General features: G+C 31.8%; 2 protein-coding genes, 1 long non-coding RNA gene and 1 pseudogene across 6 annotated transcripts; 2 read left to right on the top strand and 2 right to left on the bottom strand.

Moving 5' to 3' along the window:
- Positions 1-373: 373 nt before the first annotated feature.
- Positions 374-2,942, top strand: LOC145105085 (Protein kinase superfamily protein). The gene is made up of 6 exons (XM_079042223.1): positions 374-1,138; positions 1,584-1,688; positions 1,776-1,898; positions 2,105-2,275; positions 2,379-2,508; positions 2,598-2,942. The coding sequence occupies exons 1-6, from the start codon at positions 549-551 to the stop codon at positions 2,826-2,828; spliced, it is 1,350 nt and encodes a 449-aa protein (XP_078898349.1). The 5' UTR covers positions 374-548; the 3' UTR covers positions 2,829-2,942.
- A 5,431-nt stretch (positions 2,943-8,373) lies between these two features.
- LOC145105080 (protein BPS1, chloroplastic-like) lies at positions 8,374-10,571 on the bottom strand. Its single transcript, XM_079042219.1, has 2 exons — positions 10,252-10,571; positions 8,374-9,573 (listed from the first exon to the last, which is right to left on the bottom strand). Exon 2 carries the CDS (start codon positions 9,553-9,555, stop codon positions 8,524-8,526), a length of 1,032 nt encoding a protein of 343 aa, XP_078898345.1. The 5' UTR covers positions 9,556-9,573; positions 10,252-10,571; the 3' UTR covers positions 8,374-8,523.
- A 4,273-nt stretch (positions 10,572-14,844) lies between these two features.
- On the bottom strand, positions 14,845-17,692 carry LOC145105077 (uncharacterized). Of its 3 annotated transcripts, XR_013707220.1 has the most exons (5): positions 17,409-17,682; positions 17,153-17,309; positions 15,622-15,782; positions 15,134-15,220; positions 14,845-15,006 (listed from the first exon to the last, which is right to left on the bottom strand). It is a non-coding gene; the product is annotated as an uncharacterized LOC145105077 (long non-coding RNA). The 3 variants fall into 3 exon arrangements; XR_013707219.1 differs by having other exon boundaries at positions 14,845-15,220; positions 15,908-17,309; positions 17,409-17,692; XR_013707217.1 differs by having other exon boundaries at positions 14,845-15,220.
- Positions 17,693-18,672: 980 nt separating this feature from the next.
- LOC145105076 (protein BPS1, chloroplastic pseudogene) lies at positions 18,673-20,556 on the top strand (annotated as a pseudogene). Its single transcript, XR_013707216.1, has 2 exons — positions 18,673-18,972; positions 19,342-20,556. The product of XR_013707216.1 is annotated as a protein BPS1, chloroplastic pseudogene (transcript).
- The last annotated feature ends 266 nt before the right edge of the window (positions 20,557-20,822 follow it).

Raw genomic sequence — 20,822 nt, 5'->3', positions numbered from 1 at the left:
TTTAGTTTTTATTTTAAATAAAAAATATAAAACTATTTCAAATAGATTTTTAAAATTTAAAATCTTTGATTTTTATATAACTTTATATATTTAAAAATTAACAACTACTTTTATTCAATATTTATATATAAATAAAAAAAATACAACTATCTGGTATCTATTTATATATACCAACTTCCAATTATATATACCAGCTATCCGTTATTTTTACTGAAAACAAAAATATGATCATCAAGACATCGACTACTTGACATATTTTTCCCATTAAGCTAACTCAAATTAATATTTAAATTATTAATTATCTAACGGTCATTTACATGGCAATTTATGTAACAAAGGGGTAAAAGGTGTAATTAAACCAACTTAAGCCCTTATTTGTAGAGAAAGGAGAGAAACGCAGTTTACTCATTTAGTGAAGAGTCTGAAGACCGAAGACAAGAGTACAAGACTTGTCGGAAAAATATTGCATAATCGCCGGAGACATTATTTTCCGGCTAACCAGAACACATGTTCCGTTGCTTGCATAATTACGTTCTAACAGTATCAGAATGTCGCTGTATGATAAAGCGTTTATAAACAGCGAGCTCTCAAAACCCACCTCGATATTCGGTCTTAGGCTATGGGTCGTCGTCGGAATCTTCGTCGGAGTTATCATTGTTCTCCTACTGTTTCTTCTCTCCCTCTGTATAACCTCTCGCCGACGAAACTCTCCGTCGAATAAAAGAAAGAAGAAATTTGAACAAACCCAAACCCTAACCCCCGCTGTGTCAAAGGATATACAAGAGATCGTCCATCATGACGCAATAGCGGCGGTGGATCACCGTCCACCTGTGGCGGAGATTCAAATCGATTTAGGGAAGTTGGAGCACCGGGTGGTTTTCTCCGATCGGCAGTCGAGCGGTGAGAGTAGAGCAACAAGTATCGAAACGCCGTCGTGTGGTGGTGGCAGTAGTGTGCCTTCTTTGCCCGAGGTTTCGCATCTAGGATGGGGCCGGTGGTACACGCTCCGGGAGCTTGAAGCGGCGACGAATGGACTTTCCGATGAAAATGTTATCGGAGAAGGTGGTTATGGCATCGTTTATAGCGGTGTGTTGGGGGATGATACCCGTGTTGCAGTCAAAAACTTGTTAAATAACAGGTAATTACATTACTATCACCTTATCATCTCTAAATTAGATTTTACAGTTAATCATGTTAGCAAAAAATCAAAATTCTGTTTCACGATTGCCCGTAATTAGATAACCAATGCATTCAATCGTGATTCTTCTTCATTAGTCATAATTTAAGGTCCAAATATATTGGACTTTATCAAGGTAATCTCTGATATGATGTTCATGTTGTTCTTCAACAGTCGTATCAATTGTGTCTTTTTCTTTCAAAGGTAGCAATCAATGATGCCTTTATAAGAATTAAATTCAAATTTCAGCTGAGTATAGCATCAATAATTAGAAATTTTTAGCTACTGTTTACCAACAATTCGATAATTGATTGTGCACTATTTTTTTTTCCCTTAAATAAACATGGTTTTATCAGTTTTCTTTTTTATTTTTGATTTTTTTTTTAATGGAATGATTAAACATCAGGGGTCAAGCTGAGAGAGAGTTCAAAGTAGAGGTGGATGCAATCGGGCGTGTAAGACACAAAAATCTTGTTCGCTTGCTAGGATATTGTGTTGAGGGAGCCTACAGGTAACAATTTTATATTATCTAATTGCATAAATCATAATAATCACATCAAACATTATGAATCAATTCTCATATTATCTTTGTTTATAGGATGCTCGTTTATGAGTATGTAGATAACGGGAATTTGGACCAATGGCTTCACGGGGAGGTTGGAGATGTTAGCCCGTTAACTTGGGCTATCCGCATGAACATCATTTTGGGAACCGCAAAAGGGTAAATCCGTCATTTTCGAAACTTGGTCAAGGGTTTTTTAAGTCCTGGAAGTTGCATTGTGAGAGTTTCAATTCTAATGTGGATTTGACTCCTTATGGACAGTGGGCCCTTATGTCAGCCATCTAGCTGACCACTGTGTACCTGTTAGACTGTTAAAATAACCCTTTTGTAGAAACAAATGTTTATATTTGTACTTTTTTTTACAGTTTGGCGTATCTTCACGAGGGTCTCGAACCAAAAGTGGTCCATCGGGACATAAAATCGAGCAACATATTAATCGATCGTCAATGGAATTCTAAAGTTTCCGATTTTGGTCTTGCCAAGCTGTTATGTTCCGAAAGCAGTTATGTTACGACTCGTGTAATGGGAACTTTCGGGTAATTTTCTTCATAATTTTACATAAATCCTTTTCTTTATCCATTTCACTACAATTTCTCATGTTTTTTGTTGTCCAAAAAAATAATTACTACCAATTGTTAGATATGTTGCACCAGAGTATGCTTGCACGGGTATGTTAAACGAGAAGAGTGATGTATATAGCTTCGGGGTACTAATTATGGAGATCATTTCCGGAAGAAGTCCCGTTGATTATGCTCGACCTCAAGGAGAGGTTAGTTCATAGATCTCCAGCCTCATGACATGACAGATAAATGACCATAGACTGTGTCTGGTACTGATACTGATACTTTATTATTGCAGGTGAATTTAGTGGAATGGTTGAAGACAATGGTGGGAAACCGAAAAGCTGAAGATGTGGTGGATCCAAAGTTACCCGAAATACCATCTTCAAAAGCGTTAAAACGTATACTTTTGGTTGCTCTTCGGTGTGTAGATCCAGATGCACAAAAAAGACCCAAAATGGGACACGTTATTCACATGCTTGAGGCTGATGACTTGCTCTTTCATAGAGACGACAATCGTAGTAGATAATAACTATTGTTTTTTATATGTTTTAACTGTTTAAAGGCCTAAAGTTACATCACTATTGGACCACACATATGTATGTAATGTTATTCACATATTAATTCAATTAGTATTCTTTCATGTGTTACGCTTTCATTTAGGTTACGTAGGTTGTACTCTTGGCTGAATCATTTGTACCTTCTTGGGTGGGGATCCTTTTGTACAAATAAAGCCTAAATCAAAATAACGAGATTGGTATTTGCAAAAGAAAGTGGATTTTGCATGCGAGTGATGGGGTAGTGGGCCAATTTGCCAGCTATTTTTTGATTTGAGGAACGAGGAAGAAGGTAAAGTAAGTCTTTTTTTGTCATCATATGGAATTGTACATCATTCAATGAAAACTGTACATTTGCCAGCTATATTGTTCATCGGAAAAGGTAACTCATTTATTCTAAGCAATAAGCTATGCTGGTTTGTACATCTTGCAAAGGATGGTTGTACCTGTACATCGTCTTAGATTTTGCAATGTCAGTTGTTGTCCACAAAACAACTTCATCATGCATTAAATGTCAGTCCTTGTCTTCACTGTGCATTAAAAATTAAAATCTTACATTTGGCCATGCGAAAGGCAGTACCATCAATGTAACGGATCCGTCGAAACATTGGTACCGTCGAAATGAAGACACACTGGTATCTTAATTAACCATGTCTGATTTTCTTTTCTCTCTTCCTTTTTGAACATTAACTAGTCAAAATTATTTATTTATTTTTAACTTTTTACCAATATAAACACTCACATTTTAAAAAATCACACATTCTCCTATTCAATCTCATATTTCTTCAGTTTCCGTTATTGGTGAAGTTCTTTTGTGGACAAGGACTGAAATTTGAATGCATGATGAAAGTTCTTTTGTGGACAAGGACTGACATTGCAAAATCTAAGACGGTGTACAAGTGCAACCATCCTTTGCAAGATGTACAAACCAGCATAGCATAGCTTATTGCTTAGAATAAATGAGTTACCTTTTCCGGTGAATATATTTGTTTTTAACTTTTTATCAATATAAATACTCACATTTTAGATAAAGTTTTTGGCTCAATTGGTAATTAGTTGGCCTTGTGGAGGGGAGCCTTTATACCTTTTGCATTTTCTACTTTCAGTTTACTTACGTCGGATGTTGTGGAGCTCCTCAATAGTCCAATGGATCATGTATAGTAATGTTATGACCATAAGTTCTATGGATGTTTTTAAAAGAATTTGTTTTGTCATCCAAAAAGGGGTTGCGGCATACTTTGTTACTCGTTTATCTGCTACGTTTATGTAAAACTTCACCATAACCGATCAATTTGATTCGCCGTAAAAACATGGAGCAATTTTTCATTGCAATCTAAATGGATTCTCATGTCTAGCAAAAAACACAACTAGCAAAAAGAAAACATTCCTCAAGATTTTTTATTTTCTGCTCCAAAAACCCAAAACCCAAACAACTTTACCATTCTAAGTTTAGTTGAAAGGTTAAAAAGTATAACTTTCAACAGTCGTGTGTATTCATTGTGTCGTTACAAATATCCACAAAGAAGTTGTTTGATTTGCTCCCGTCTTTGTATTGTCTTGGGTCTTGAGTTTCCAGATTATAACAAGCCAAAGAACAAATGTGTGGCTCGTAATAGATTGGTGAGATGAGACGAACTTGAACCATGGAACTCTATCCCTATGTTCTTGAATAACCTTCCAGACATTATTCACTAGAAAAAAAATACCCAAGTGTGCCAAATGGATTTTGGGTTTGTGATTACAAGAACACACTCTGAGAGATCCTTTCACAAAGAAATTACCGATTACAAGAACATGGAAGACATATGAGGATAAATCCTAACATAAATACTCGGGTCTAGGTATGTCGTCCAATTCCATCCCTGAAGAGATCTATCAGGGAGTCTTCTATGTTAATCTTGAAAACTTTATCTTGATTTTGATAACATATGATCCTTATCACGAAGTATCACAGTCAGTACGTTGTAGCGTACATATCTTCAGTCACGCTGACAAATCTTCAAAACACCACACTGAGATCATCCACGCAAACACACGTTGAGACCATTAGTCAACATACTTGGCAGCATATCAAAATTTCTCCTTTGACTCGTCAAATCATAGGGTTCGACTCAACATGCTCTGATATCAGTTTGTTGTATCATTTTCTTTGTTTGAACTTTGAAGTGTTTGTGATACTGTGAAACATCGATTAACCAGAAAATTTGATAAGAAAAAATTCTTTAGTGTCAACGTTTTTATTAATAATGGTGTATAACTCAAGGAGAAACATTTTGGTAACTCGATATGTCGCATGTACTATGTGATAATTCACAAGCAATGGCTAATGATCCTTATATTGTGATGTAAGCTCTTTCCATTCTTTATCCAACTTAAAATCACTTCAGTTTCAAGGAAATATTCCTTGTGGAACACCTCACTCAAGATGGAAATCGTAAAAGACATTTAGATACCAAAGAGTAATGCTCGGCGAACCTAGGGGTTACCGGCTACCCCTCAAAATTTTCCTGACATACTACCCTTAAAATTATGTGTGCCACATGTAGGGATGAGCATTAGGACCACCGGAACCGGACCTGAACCGGAACCGGAATTGGTAACAAGGTCTGGTTACCGGTTCTCCATTTTTATGAAAACCGGAACCGGTTTGACAATTTTCCCGATTTTTAAAATGTGTATAACTCACTCATATAAAATCGAAATTATTTGATTTTTTTTCCAACATGTAATTTGGAGTTTGTAATTCATTTTTGACAGTACAAACATATGTTTTGGTTAGATATTGAATAAGAAACATGCCTCGAAAGAAAGAATATAGATACTGCGTTTTTTCTATTTCAGCATTTTTTTTTTATTTTTTTGAATCTGTTCCATTTTTTTAAACATGCATAACTCATTCATATGACGTCGGAATTACTTAATTTTTTTTCCAACATGTAAGACCAACTTACATATGGCGTTTCAACATTTTTTTTGGAATCTGTCCCGCTTTTAAAATGCGCATAACTCATTCATATAAAGTCGGAATTACTTGATTCTTTTTTCATCATATAATTTAGTGTTTGTACTTCAATTTAGAATGTAAAAAGTCATAATTTGGTTAAATATTCAGTCATTTACAAGCTCCGGAAGAAAACATATCATCTATAATATTTTAACCGGTTCTAGTTTGAAAAATAACCGAAAAACCGAGACCGGAACCGGAACTGGTGCTAGAACCGGCGGTCCGGTTCCCGGTTCTTATAATATAGGAAAACCGGTTCCGGTTCCGAACCGGTCCGGTTCTAAAACTCATCCCTATGTACGATTATCAGTGCTACCCACAACTGATCATGCTTTAGTATGCATCAATGTACATCAAAGATCCTATGATTGAGATATAATTAGATGGATCGAAAAACTATTAGAAAAAGATTAAAATTAGATCAATTTTATTTTAATGACAAATCCAAAACAAAACGTCATGATCAAATCATTTCTAAGATGATGGTCAATATGATATCAAATTAGTAGGTGTTGGGGAGTGTTTCTCAAACTGGCTTATTAGCTTATTGGCTTTTCAAAAAAGTCAATAAGCTAAAAAAAGTGTTTGGATTGTTAAAAGAGCTTTTTACTTATTAGTTTATTGGCTTTTCAAAAAAGCCAATAACCTAAAAAAGTGTTTGGATTGTTAAAAGAGCTTTTCAAACAGTATTTTGGGTAGGCAACACATGAGAGTTTCAAAAAGCCACAAAATCTTGGCTTTTTAATGGTTTTTTGTTTTTTTAACTAGAAAATTACAAACATACCCCTTCAACTACCCTAATAATTATCTTTTTTTGATCATTTTATCCCTAAAAATGTAAGTCAAACACTTTTTAAGGTTGTAGGGTGTGGTAGTGTTTTCACCGTCGTCAATCCTATATGGCAGCCTTTACCGGCGGTGAACACCGCCCCTCACCCTTTGTTTTACCGGCGGAATAATGCCGACGGTGGAATATCACCGATGACAAAAGTCAAGTTTGTTTGGGTTTTGTCGACGGCAATCAAAACTACCACACCCTTATATTTTTTACAGACGGCAAAAACTGCAATAGTGTCTTTATCAACAAACGTGGTCATCGGTAAAATAAAAAGGGTAGGACACCCCTTACCCTAAAACCAACTTATTGATTTTAACTTTTCCCACCAAAAGATAACTCAAAAACTTTTTTAAAAACTTATTTTCCAAAAAAGTATAAGACAATAAAGACTTTTCTCAAAAACACTTTTGAGGTATTAAAAACAAAGGTCAATATGAAATCAAATTAGAAAAAAAAATCATATATTTGAAGAAAGTCTGGTCCAAAAAATCCTATCCGGTAAAAAGAAAATTCTAAGGTGTTGTTTGTTTTTTGTCTGCAAATCTTCTTGGCTTCTTCCGTCTGCACCGTATAGATATTAGGTTTCGCAGACTGTTTGTTTTTTTGAAGACTGCAGACCTAAAAAAGTCTGTGCACACGTCATCTTTTTGGCGCAGGCATTGACCAGAGTCTTCAAACCTCTTCAGACATCTTCTAGCCTAAAAAACACATGGTTTTTTTTGAACTTATATTTATTCCAACTTTATCTATGATAAATAATTTGGAAAAAAAAAGTTACAATAAGAAAAAAAAAATTCAACAACTCAATCATGACATTTGTGATAAATTTATAAATAAATTTTTAATTACAATAATAGTTGGTAGAGTTGTTTATATAGTATAAAAAAAATCATAATATTGTCTTATATTTTTTGTGTCAAATTTTATAAAACATTATTTAATGCAACATCATTCATTTTTTAGGAAAAATATTTATGGTTAATTTTTAATTGATTTAACTGAAAAAGTATAATAAAAACTTTGAAATTTTTATTTAAAATCAAAGTTTATTTTCATTCATGTTATGTGTTAAATTCTTTTATTCTTAATTATAATGTTTAAGTATAACTTTACGATCAAAGTTTGTTGGTTTTTATCAAATATATACAATAATTCTTATAATTTTATTTTCACTTTTTATACAATAATACATAAAAGTTAATCTATATTTGTTAATTATTTATAATAAAGTCATAAAACTATTGAAAAATTCTTTTAAGTTTTTTAAAAAAATCAGTTTAATTAGATTTTAGTTTATTCTAACACTCTACAGATGTTAAAAAACAAACAATTTTATTCTTTCAGACTACAAACGTTTGGTCCACCTCTTCTACTATAGAGGTTTGCAGACTGTAGACATTTTGACTCAGAAAAAACAAAAAAACAAACAACAACATAAATCGATACAATCTTTTAATGAAAGTAAATTATATTTGTAACCAACTTGAACTATTTCTAAAATTACACAAACTATAGACGATTTAATTATTAAAATATGTTAATATTGATTTTTTTTTTAAATGAAAAAAAAAATCATCAAATTTAGTATATTTTGCTTTTTTTTTTTTAAAACAAAAATCTAAATTATAAAAAAATAAATTGGTTGAAAATAAACTAGTCCATATCACATTGCCCATAAACACAAATACAAATTTAATGCTAACTATAACATATATAATAATCCAACAACAAAAACAACACATACAATTCTACAACATAATCGACTGAAAAAAACATATAAATATATAAACATGTACCAAAAGTATAAAAAAAACATTCCTTGAAGTCACATTCTAACCTGTTGGACCCCACTCCTTGGTGGTTGCTGTTGAAAATTATCCAACAATGCCATTCGACCACTCACCACAACTTTAAAAAAACGATCCATTTCTGATTTGATCTCATCCAACCCAACCAAAAACTTCTCATTATTCTCCATCAATTCAGAACAATAACTCTTAAAAACTTCATCTTTAACATCACCCAAACCATCATGAAGCAAAGGGTACAACTTCTTCACATTTTCCTCAATTCTTCGAAGCTCCATCAATGGAGAAACCCCATTTGAACTATATACATTCTTGATTTCAGCATTGACAACCACCTGCAACTCTGTAAAAGATTCTTGCCATAAATACAGTTTAGGAACCTGCAACTCAACAAGAACCCTAGGGAAAGTTGAAAATGCAGCCACGAATGTGGAAAAGATGAGCATGGTCTGAACCTTGAGTCCATACATGGCTCGAACCAAGTCTTTGGCTTTGGGTATGTTCTTGATTTTGGGCAAGTTGAGTGTTTGTTCAAGCTTGGATATAACTTCACAACAATCTTGTAGCTTTGAGTTGTGATAAGAGTTGTGATATTGTCTCCATTCATGAAGTGAAGAAGATGCTTTCATTAGCTTTTGTGGGTTATCTGAATCAAGATCGAGTAATGCACATTTTAGCATCACGTAACCGAATCTTTGCCTCACGATATCGGTTCCAAAAGCACTGCAAAAATCAAGTAAATTTAAACTGTTGTCTAAATACATATCCACCCATTTTATATCCCAGCTGCATATTGGAAGCTCTAGATCTACAATCAGTTTTCTTACGTCATCAAGTGTATCACAAATTGAAGACAACGCGGATTTCATCCATGAAAAGGTGATGACATCGTTTGGATGATTTGGCTTTAATTGTTGAAATCTTTTGGCCAGATTTTTCTCGAATGCAGTTAGGAATGTTGATGGGAGATGAGAGGTTTTGGGCATCATCATCTTGAAGGGATTCCCAATTGGGAGAAATCCTCGGTGAGGTCCCTCTGAGCGACTCATGGTTGAATCTTGATGTATCTGCAAAAAAAACAAAATTGCAAGAGGAAAACATATGAACCGGATCGGAAAAGAGATTCCATTCCATGGAGTGCTTGGTTGCCAAACGGACGGAATTCAATTCCATATTTAGCTGTCCAAGGAGCCGGGGGAGAAATCTTTGTTTCCATGGCTGGCACCCGTGACTGAACAAAACCATAAATAAATTCATGTTTTCTGCTTTATCATCTTAGTAATGGATAACTCAAAAACAAGGCCATATACCCTTTTCAAATCATTACAAATTCGTAGATCTTGATCACCATGTAATTAATAGTTACTACATAAACTTTCAACAACAATTGTGATGATCCATAATTTAGTGGGCTTGATTATTGAAAACTGGCACCATCCAAGATCATATTCATAATTCTTGATTTGAGAAAAGGCAACAAATGGTTACATTGAAGCATATGATGCTCTATAACTACAAAATTCACTATGAATCTAAAAAAATCAACTATAAATGTAAAGCTTAACTAATGGGTTGACTAAAATTTATAAAATTATTACAATTTTATTCCAAATACTTTCTCTGATAATCTTCTAAAGCGAATTTTCTAGGTTTAGAACCCAAATTTCATTCTAGAACGAAACTAATAAAGCGCCAGTCAAAAGCGAAATTTATACATCAAAAGGGGGAAAATGAGAAAATCTTACCGACAAACGATCTTGGATGGGTACAAAGAAATTCAAGTGATGAACTCCAATTAAGCTACGCTTAATCTGTATGAATATCTGAAACCATGATGAACTGAAGACGGAGTTATATAAAAACAACTAAGGAAAACCCCCAATTCCGTTGAAATTGATAGATGAAACGTAAAATTCAGATAACCCTTGAAAGAAGTTGTAAGGTTCAAAAAAACCCAAATTCGATTTGATAAAAGTATAGACTTGGAAAGATAAAAAGGGGCGCAGAGAGAATGTTGCCCTGATAATCCAGCAATTCAGCAACTCTACAAGACTTTTTGTGTCACTTTGACCTAAACCCCGTTAGCCTCTTACGGTGTTTGCTTTTTTGGAATAAAAAAAAAATGTGTATTTATGTTTGTAGGTGTAAAATATAAAGTATATGTTTTTTTTGGGAACGTTTGTTTTTTAAAATGGTTGGTTAAAAAGATCTTATTTTATCGTTGTTAAAAGACCACATATATGCTTACCGTGTTTGCTTTTTTGGAGAAAAAAAATTGAGTATTTATGTTTGTGGGCGTAAAATATCTAAAGTATATGTTTTTGCGGAACGTTTGTTTTTTAAAAGGTCACATACATGTAAATGTGCGTGTTTTTTTCTCCAAAAAGACATGTCGACGGAAAGACGTTTCTATAGACATCTTCTAGGAAATAATAATTATTAATTTTTCTTATATAAAAAATTAAAAATCTTTCATTTTTTTTTCTTTTTATATTAATTTTAAAAGCAATTACTAAATTGGTCATTTTCCCTAATTAATTTTCAGTTTTTAGCGAAAAATTAGCAATATACTATCATACCCCTAATAAACAAGATAAACAAAAAAAAAACGCATATACTGCCATACCCCTAATAAACAAGATAAAAAAAAGTTTTAGATTCGGAAACACACTTGATTGTTGTTTGAAGGCTTCATTGAGAGATAACTCCGGACTTAAAACAAACACAAAATGAGAAAAAAAATTACAACATTATATATTATAGGTCAACGGGCCGCAAAACAGTAGCCGACCCACCAAACCGTATGCGGCCCACTAAAACTGTAGTCAAACAACCTTTGACCGTAGTCAAAGGCACGTTGACTATAGACCAATCCGAAGTTTAAGGTTTTAATGGCTATTTCCACCTAATTGCTTATTTTTGGCTAAAAACTGAAAATTAATTAAGGAAAATGGTTAGTTTAGTAATTGCCCCTTAATTTCATGCAAAACATCTTTTTCTAAAACATTAAACTACTTTTTTTGAAAAAATTTCAAATAATCCAATTTGTGTAACAATTTAATCTATAAATTATCTTGCATATATTTTCTAGGCATCTATAAATAATCTTGATAACAAATTAATCCAATTTGTATTTAAAAAATATTGTTGTAGCTAATTATTTATAAAAATATAATCTAATACTTTTAGTATTATTTATTCATATTTGATGATTATAATCTATATAATATGAATATTAGTTTAAATCATTTCAAATACAAATTTGTTAACACATTACAATTTCCTCGAAAAGAATCTCACATCAATGAAGATTTTAGTATATGGGAAGGTGGGTCCTTTGGCCCACCACAATTGTTAACAATTACTAGATATTTTATATCCAAAAAATTATGACTTGCCTTGAAAAATTAAAGAACCTATCTTGTGTTGGAAATAAAAAGATAGAAAAAGAAATGTATTAGTTAAAAGAAGAAGAGACATGTATAGAAAATTTATATGATTACGACCTATAGTTAGTCCCACGCCAACCAACCAAATGAAATATGTGAAAGATGATGTCTTATAAGTAAAAAGATGAGAGAAAACTTTGAAGTATATTTGTGCTTGGCGGCTATGACTCAGCTAACGAATTAAAAGCCGATTAGTCGGGGTGCCTTGTTATTTTAAATTGGCTTCTACAATTGTTTTTAAAAATTTAATACATATATTTATAGAAACCGGGTTTCAAGGTCTAAACGGTCTGGCTCATAGTGGTTTACCAACAAGCGGTCATTTGAGATAAAAGAAAATCGACAACTTCATCGGTTCCTGATTCAACCGGTCAAACCTGTCAGGTCCTGTTTTCAAACCATGCTTATATTTGACCAACTGAACTTGGTTAGGAAACCACATGGTTTTATATTCTAGACTCGTTAGTGTCACACATCAAATACCTTTTTATTCTTTTACTTTTTAAAAACCTTATTATCGGATGTTATAAAAAGAAAACCTAGAAAAAAAAATTAGTTTCGGAAATTAGTCTAATCGAAAGAAGTAAAAATAAAATAAATTAGATCAATACATGTTATATAGGGTAATATGGATAATATTTAATTAAATATGTTATATATGACTGTTTGTTTTGTGTTGTTTTAAATAAACAATCAACCAAAAATTATGGGCAGGCATGCCCTATTTCTCATGCAAGTCTTATTTTAAAATGTAAATGGTTATATATTTATCATTTTAACAATAATAACAAGTGGTTCTTAAAAAAAAAATTTAATTTATTAATAGTAAGTGGTTTTAAAATTAATGAACAATAGTTATAAATAATGATAATATCAAACTATAAATTACATAATGTTAATTAAAAATGAATTGTATTTTAAATAAACACCATGACTGAAATTAAAAGATGGTCGTGTAAGTAAAATTTTAAATTAATCGTTCGTAACAATTATTAAAAATAACACTAAATCGAGAACTATATTTAGTTATAAATAATGATAATATCAAACTATAAATTACATAATGTTACCTAAAAATGAATTGTATTTTAAATAACACCATGACTGAAATTAAAAGATGGAAATGTAAGTAAAATTTTAAATTAATCGTTCGTAACAATTGTTAAAAATAACACTAAATCGAAAACTATATTTAGTTTTATTTATGTGCAAGCAGCCGATAAAATTCATAGAATAATATTGTGCAAAATAGTTGAGATTTCATATATAAAATCAGTGTAAAAATTATTATGTTAAAGTTCAATAACATAATGATTTTAAACATATATTTTTCAATATTTTAACAAGATTTTTTAACATGCGTAACGCGCGGGCATTAATTTAATTTTATATAAATCTATAATAACGTGTTTTCTATTGTTTTTATATATAAAATTTTGTTGCATTAAGTCACCCCTTGAAATTGTCATAACTCATAAAGCTTGCAGTTTGATCTTGTGCAGGTCACACCTCCGGTCATTTGGAACCATGAATAAAAACAATCAAACACTTTGAATCTCACCGTTTCAGATGTTTGATTCTTAATGGAATCATTAAGAGGTGAAACAAACAACCCCTTAGCGAGCATGTGCCATAATAAAATCTAGGATCGAATATTTGAATATGGGGCATTAAACGTGAATATTAGATCTGTTAGTTTGTGGCAGAGTATTAGTGCATCTCCAACATCACTATGTTTTTGTCATTACAGTCTATTTATAGAGTATGAAATAGAGTAAATATTCAAACTCAACTATATTTGACACTCTATAAAAATAAATATAAAAATAAAGGAATAAATAATGACACTTTAAATTTAGAGTATAAACTATACAATCTCTTACATATTTTATTTTTACATTGAGTGAAGTTGGAGATGAACCCTCTAAACTTTATTTTAAATGAAATGTAAAAATAATATGTGTTTGGAGATGTTTTTAGAAGAGTTAATATAATGTTAGAAGTATTGTAGCTCTTAAAATTCAAGAATCAGCCATTATAATTTATAAATAGGATAGATTTGAACAACATACAACAAACAAACATAATTAAATTACAAAGAAACAAAAGAAAACATATTTTTTGTAAAGTTCAGTAAATATGTTACGTTAATTATTAAGGATGATCACAATAGGTAAACGTTCTTTGAAGATTAAAAATAACGTCAAAAGTACCTAGCTTTGACGTTACCTGAGTCAAATTTGTAAATTACTCTATTCAGATTATAATTTGCCTCTATCGGGGAAAATTTATATAATTTTTGGTACCAGATTTATAAATACTAAAATAGTTTGTAATCCCTATTCTAATAAAAGAGTAATTTTAATCTCCTTTTGACATGTGCCATCTTATTAGACCTATTAATTAATGCATATTTTATTCTCCTTTTGTCATGTGTCACCATATTATGTCTCCTAATTAATTTTTGTCACTTGTCAACCTATTGATTATTCATTTCAAATTTTAAATTTTAAATTTCCCACTTTATCTACATTAAATTAATAGCTTTAAAATAAAAATAAAAATAAAATTAAACAAATTATAAAGTGATATAGTTTCATATATTTATTTAAATCAATGATTATAATTTTACATAACTAAAAAAATCTTTTAATTAATAATTTATTTAAAATAATTAATTAATAATTTTGAATTTTTACTATAAAAATTTAATTAATTTTGTAACTCGTGGTTCCCACGGGTTATAAACTAATGTAGATGATGAATGACTTGATTTTCGAAGTGCCTCGCTCATAAGTCTACCTTGCATTTCTATGTGTATCACCTATTTTGTTATCAAGTTCACTTTTACGGACAAGGGCAACAACCTGACATTACATTACAAGCCCACAAGTAAACTTTTTTTTTTTTGTGTAAAACTGGTATTTATAAAATAACATTGTTTACCACAACAAAATCAACTGATAATGTTGTCTGCATGGCGCGACGCTTGTCCCCCACAATTTGGTTGTGATAAGAGCAAATCCCGAGTATTTACACCAATAGGCTCGACTAATGATGGATCAAGGGCATGTTCGGCATCAACAAATACACAATAGCCCACAAAATGTTTTCAAAAGAAAATGAATTTTCGTAAACATAAAAAGTATGAAATGTAATCAAGAACTTGGGAATTCACCTCCTTGTTTTGGACTTCAACAATTACATGTAGGTTAACACTTGTCTTTCCAAAAGCTTCTGGACCATATATCTCCACCATACGCCCCTGCATAAGTAGATTGAAACAGAACATTAAATTAAATTGGAGGGTATAAATGGAAACATGAACCGGTGTAGTTGTTTTTATTATTGTAATTATTTATTTTATTATTCTAATTATTTATTATTAATAATTATTACAATAGTTGTTTTTATTATTGTAATTATTATTATTATTATTATTATTATTATTATTATTATTATTATTATTATTATTAGTTAAAATTGAAACTGCAACAAACATATTCTTAACCTTTTAGCAATTAAAATTGTAAAAAATAATGTAACTATTATCAAAAGTATTCTCAAACAATCCATGTACTCTTATGTCATATCTTGCAATATAAAATAAACATTAAATTGAATTTATGTCATACAACAAAAAAGTTTAGGAAGTAAGAATGACACCTCTCTGCAAGAATTTCATGCTTGTTAAACTTCATATATATGACATCTTGAAAAACTTGCATGGTAATTGAAACCTGATTAAAACAGATCTCAAAATAAGACTGCCATTGTAGTGGTAATCAAGCTGAAACGGGTTCCCAACCACTTTGAAGTTCAAGGATCTGCAAGTTCACAAATATAATTAAAAATCATGTTATCCAAGATTGTCTTCCATCTAATTTCTAATCATTATCCGTAGATTAGATATAATTAGAATCATGGAATTAACAAAAAAAATTGTCATTACACAGAAATTTGATGAAGCATATACCCTCATATTCTTCCTAAACAACGACACATGTCAAGAAAAATTAGTAAAACGATATAAAGTAATTAAAATTCCACAAAAGCCAAGAACCAACAAACACAACCTTAAAACTTAAAGAAACCAACAACCCTCCTATAAACACAAAAAAGTCACAGAAATTTACCAATTACTGAATCCATATAATCATAACTACTAATCAAACCAACGGGCTTATAAAACTTCAGACAAAAACTACAATTGAACCTTTAAACAATAAATCTCAATTATATAGAATTACATAGAGTACCTAATAAGAGCATCTCCAATGGGGACTTTTTTTATAACTTATTATTATTGACTTTTTATAAATGAACACTTATTCCCATTGGAGCACACCACTTTTTTGCTTATTTTTATTGACCACTGAATATATATTGAGTGGTCAATATAGTTTAACATTTTGTATATTTTATCCCCTCATCTTCTAATTGTATTTTAATTTACCCCTCTATTATATTTTAGTTTTCAATTTATTTATTTATTTAGTAGTTAATTTTATTTAATTTATCTATCAAATATTTTGTGACATCTTACTTAACTTTTAGAACTTTTAGAGGTATTATGAAAATGTGTTTAATACGATGTGTGTTTAAAAATGACTAACTAATCGGAAGGGGTTATATAGAACATTTTAAATAGATAATGATAGATTAGTTAAATTTAAAGAAAAAGCTAGTTGAAGAGGTTAACCATTGGAGAGACAATTTATTTAGAGGTTAAAATTAATGGAATAATGAGGTGACACTAATTTTAAACTATACCATAGTTCAACCATCGGAGAGATGCTCTAACCACAAACAACTACCAATTTTTTTTTTTTTACCAAATTAATCTAATCTGATACATATTAAAACTAATTCGTCAATTTCAATTACAAGTTATCATAAAGATAACTTTAATATCAAAATCTTAATTTCCAAAATCGTAGAACAAAAAATTAAAATACAAGGGGGTGTTTGGCTAAGTTTGTTAAAACAACTTATTAGCTTATTAATGGTTCCACACCACTATAAGTTAAAAAGTGTTTGGATGAAAAATAATTTATTCCGGTGGGAAACTTCTAATAAGTCATTTTTTTTTTTCGTAAGTTACCATACTTGTTAACTTATAAGCTAATAAGCAATAAGCATTTTTGCCAAACACCCCTAAGATAGAAAAAACGCAGAGAAAATATAAACTCAACACCTAATATTCATGTGGAATGTCTTCTTTAGTTTTAACCAAACAGTCGATCTGATGGTGGCAACGGTTGTGAAGCGACAACTGGTCAAGTGAGAACCCTCGTCTCTATTGAGATATCTGATCACGAAATCTACCTCTTCTTCTTCAGAGTCACGATAGTCTGACATGAAATTAAGGTAACCACTTGAAATTAAACATCAAATAAAGCGGCCCACAATTATTTGACGTCTGGGCAAACGTACAAATTTAGGGTTCTTACCAAGGGGTTTCCAGGTTCAACCACGAATGATCAGAAGCAAACAGAAGGGAGAGCAGTGAGAGGTAGCAATTGACAGATCGATGCTTTTTCGGGTCTTCTTCTCCAACGGCGTCGATGTAGTTGTTTTTTCCCCACACAAGTTTGGACTGAATTTGGAGCAAATAGAAGAAAAAAAAGAGACGATGAGTTACACAAGAAGTAGAGGAGTGAATCGGAGGGGAAGCAACTCCTGGAAATCGATTGGAGGAACAGGACGGTGCAGATGTTGGTTTTAAGACACGTGGTGTGGGGATAAAAATACTGTCAACCTAATCCGAATCTGAATGAGGATCCTAACCAGCTAAATGGATCCAACCCACCGAAACGGATCCTACCCACAGCTAAAGTTAGGGGTGTTCACGGGGCGGTTCGGTTCGAATAGTAATAAAATTGTGAACCGTGACCACGGGGCGGGTACCTCATGCGCACTAACCGAAACCGAACTGTATTGACAAAAAAACCGAACCGAACCGAACCGTATGAAAGCGAGTAACCACGGTTCGGTTCACGGGTACCCGGTAAAATATAAAAAATTAAATTCAATTGAAACTACAAACTCCATTTTAGTTATCTCTTTCTTAAAATTAGTAAGTCAAAGAGTTTAAAAAAATATAATGAAGTTTAAAAAACATAATGAAGTTCAAATATCATATATTATAATTGGTATAATAAATACAATAATAAAAATTACAAGAAAATCAAATGAATTTATAATTATAAAATTGGAGTTGTCGATATGGATTTTTGTTTAGGTTATTGGACTCGTAGATCAATCGAAACAATACTAATGAAATAATACTTTTTTTTACTATATATATATATATATATATATATATATATATATATATATATATTATCAAATGGTTCGGTTCGGGTATTCGCGGATATCTAAATATCAAAACCAAAAACCGACCCGTTGATATCTGGTTTTCTCGGTTATGGTTTTTTTCAGTTTCGGTTTTTTCAGTTTCGGGTTGGCCGGTTCGGCTCGGTTTTGCGGTTTTTTTGCACACCCCTAGCTAAAGTGCCTATAAAACCAGAAACCATATTTACTGTTCATAAAGCCATTTTTACTGTTCCTAAGAACCATGACGATTAACAGAGTATATAAATCTTTTTGAATATCACGTATGTTTCACCTATAGTTAACCAAAGCTACAGAAACGAGGGTTTGGGTCAAAGTAACATAAAAAGTCTTGTAAAGTTGCGGTATTCTCAGGCAAGTTCTATCTCCTCCTCTCTTTTCTCTTCCAAGCCTATCCTTTTATCTAATCAAATTTTGGTTTCTTTGAACTTCACAAACCCACATAATCTCGGGATTATCTGATTTTTACGTTTTATTTTTCAATATTCAACGGATTTGGGGTCCTTTATCTTGAAGTCTTTGTTTTATATAGCTCTAAGTTTTTCAATTCTTCATGTTCATTTCAAATTTCGTGGTGTCATATATTCGTACGGATTTAGTCGTAGCTTAATTTGGTATTCTTCACTTGAATTTCTTGGTAGCTGTCCAAGATCGTTGTCGGTAAGTTTTTCTTATCTTTTGTGCCTTTTCTTTGACTAATTTTTTGAATGAATTTAGTTTGTCTGGCGCTTTATTAATCTCATTTCTGCTATGAGTTTAAATTGTTTTTGATCTTCTTAACGTGTTTTATTGGACGATCTGGTTTCAGATGTTCTTATTCGAAAAAATAAAATTCTGGAATAAAATTAGGGTTTTCAACCTAGAAAAATTTGTTGTAATCGTCAGATAAAAATAGTTAGGAATAGAATTGGACTAACTTCATAAACAGAAATCAAAAGTTTTTTACAATTCTAGTTCATACTTTAGATTCATGGTGAGATATTGGCTTCCTCTTCATATGTTTTCCTCTTGAAATTTCGTTTTCTGCAGATACATAAACCATGAGTCGCTCAGAGGGACCTCACCGAGGATTTCTCCCAATTGGGAATCCCTTCAAGATGATGATGCCCAAAACTTCTCATCTCCCATCAACATTCCTAACTGCATTCGAGAAAAATCTGGCCAAAAGATTTCAACAATTAAAGCCAAATCATTCAAACGATGTCATCACCTTTTCATGGATGAAATCCGCGTTGTCTTCAATTTGTGATACACTTGATGACGTAAGAAAACTGATTGTAGATCTAGAGCTTCCAATATGCAGCTGGGATATAAAATGGGTGGATATGTATTTAGACAACAGTTTAAATTTACTCGATTTTTGCAGTGCTTTTGGAACCGATATCGTGAGGCAAAGATTCGGTTACGTGATGCTAAAATGTGCATTACTCGATCTTGATTCAGATAACCCATAAAAGCTAATGAAAGCATCTTCTTCACTTCATGAATGGAGACAATATCACAACTCTTATCACAACTCAAAGCTACAAGATTGTTGTGAAGTTATATCCAAGCTTGAACAAACACTCAACTTGCCCAAAATCAAGAACATACCCAAAGCCAAAGACTTGGTTCGAGCCATGTATGGACTCAAGGTTCAGACCATGTTCATTTTTACAACATTCGTGGCTGCATTTTCAACTTTCCCTAGGGTTCTTGTTGAGTTGCAGGTTCCTAAACTGTATTTATGGCAAGAATCTTTTACAGAGTTGCAGGAGGTTGTCAATGCTGAAATCAAGAATGTATATAGTTCAAATGGGGTTTCTCCATTGATGGAGCTTCGAAGAATTGAGGAAAATGTGAAGAAGTTGTACCCTTTGCTTCATGATGGTTTGGGTGATGTTAAAGATGAAGTTTTTAAGAGTTATTGTTCTGAATTAATGGAGAATAATGAGAAGTTTTTGATTGGCTTAGATGAGCTTAAATCAGAAATGGATCGTTTTTTTAAGGTTGTGGTGAGTGGTCGGATGGCATTGTTGGATAATTTTCAACAGCAACCACCAAGGAGTGGGGTCCAACAGGTTAGAATGTGACTTAATGTTTTTAGTACATGTATGTATGTGGTGTTTTTGTTGAGGTTTTTTGGTGGATTATATGTTATATTTTGCATATTTCTACTTGTGTTCGTTAGCATGTCATATGTAACTAGTTTATACTATAATAACATTTTAAAAATGTATTGGTGTATGCTGTGTTGTTTTGACTTGATAGTTCTTAATAGAGAAAGACTTTATAAAGAAATTCGAGAAAATGATCATGGTGTTTTGTTTCACAGAATATGCTGACTATGATAGTCTTAGACTTTGTGAATGAAACATGTAATTAAATTTTAATGCTCACTTTTTGAGTAAAGAATGACTTATGTTATCCAAGAATCTTAAAATTTTGTTGCAAATGGTTAAAGTGAGTGTCCTTTTGTAAAAAGGAAAATGCAACATATGTCGAGAATATTTTTGACAAGATGAAGTTAG

This window comes from Lactuca virosa, chromosome 4, assembly GCF_052849685.1.
Source record: "Lactuca virosa cultivar CGN04683 chromosome 4, Lactuca_virosa_CGN04683_v6, whole genome shotgun sequence".
Taxonomy (NCBI): Eukaryota; Viridiplantae; Streptophyta; class Magnoliopsida; order Asterales; family Asteraceae; genus Lactuca; species Lactuca virosa.
This window is presented reverse-complemented; position numbering and strand designations above follow the sequence as displayed.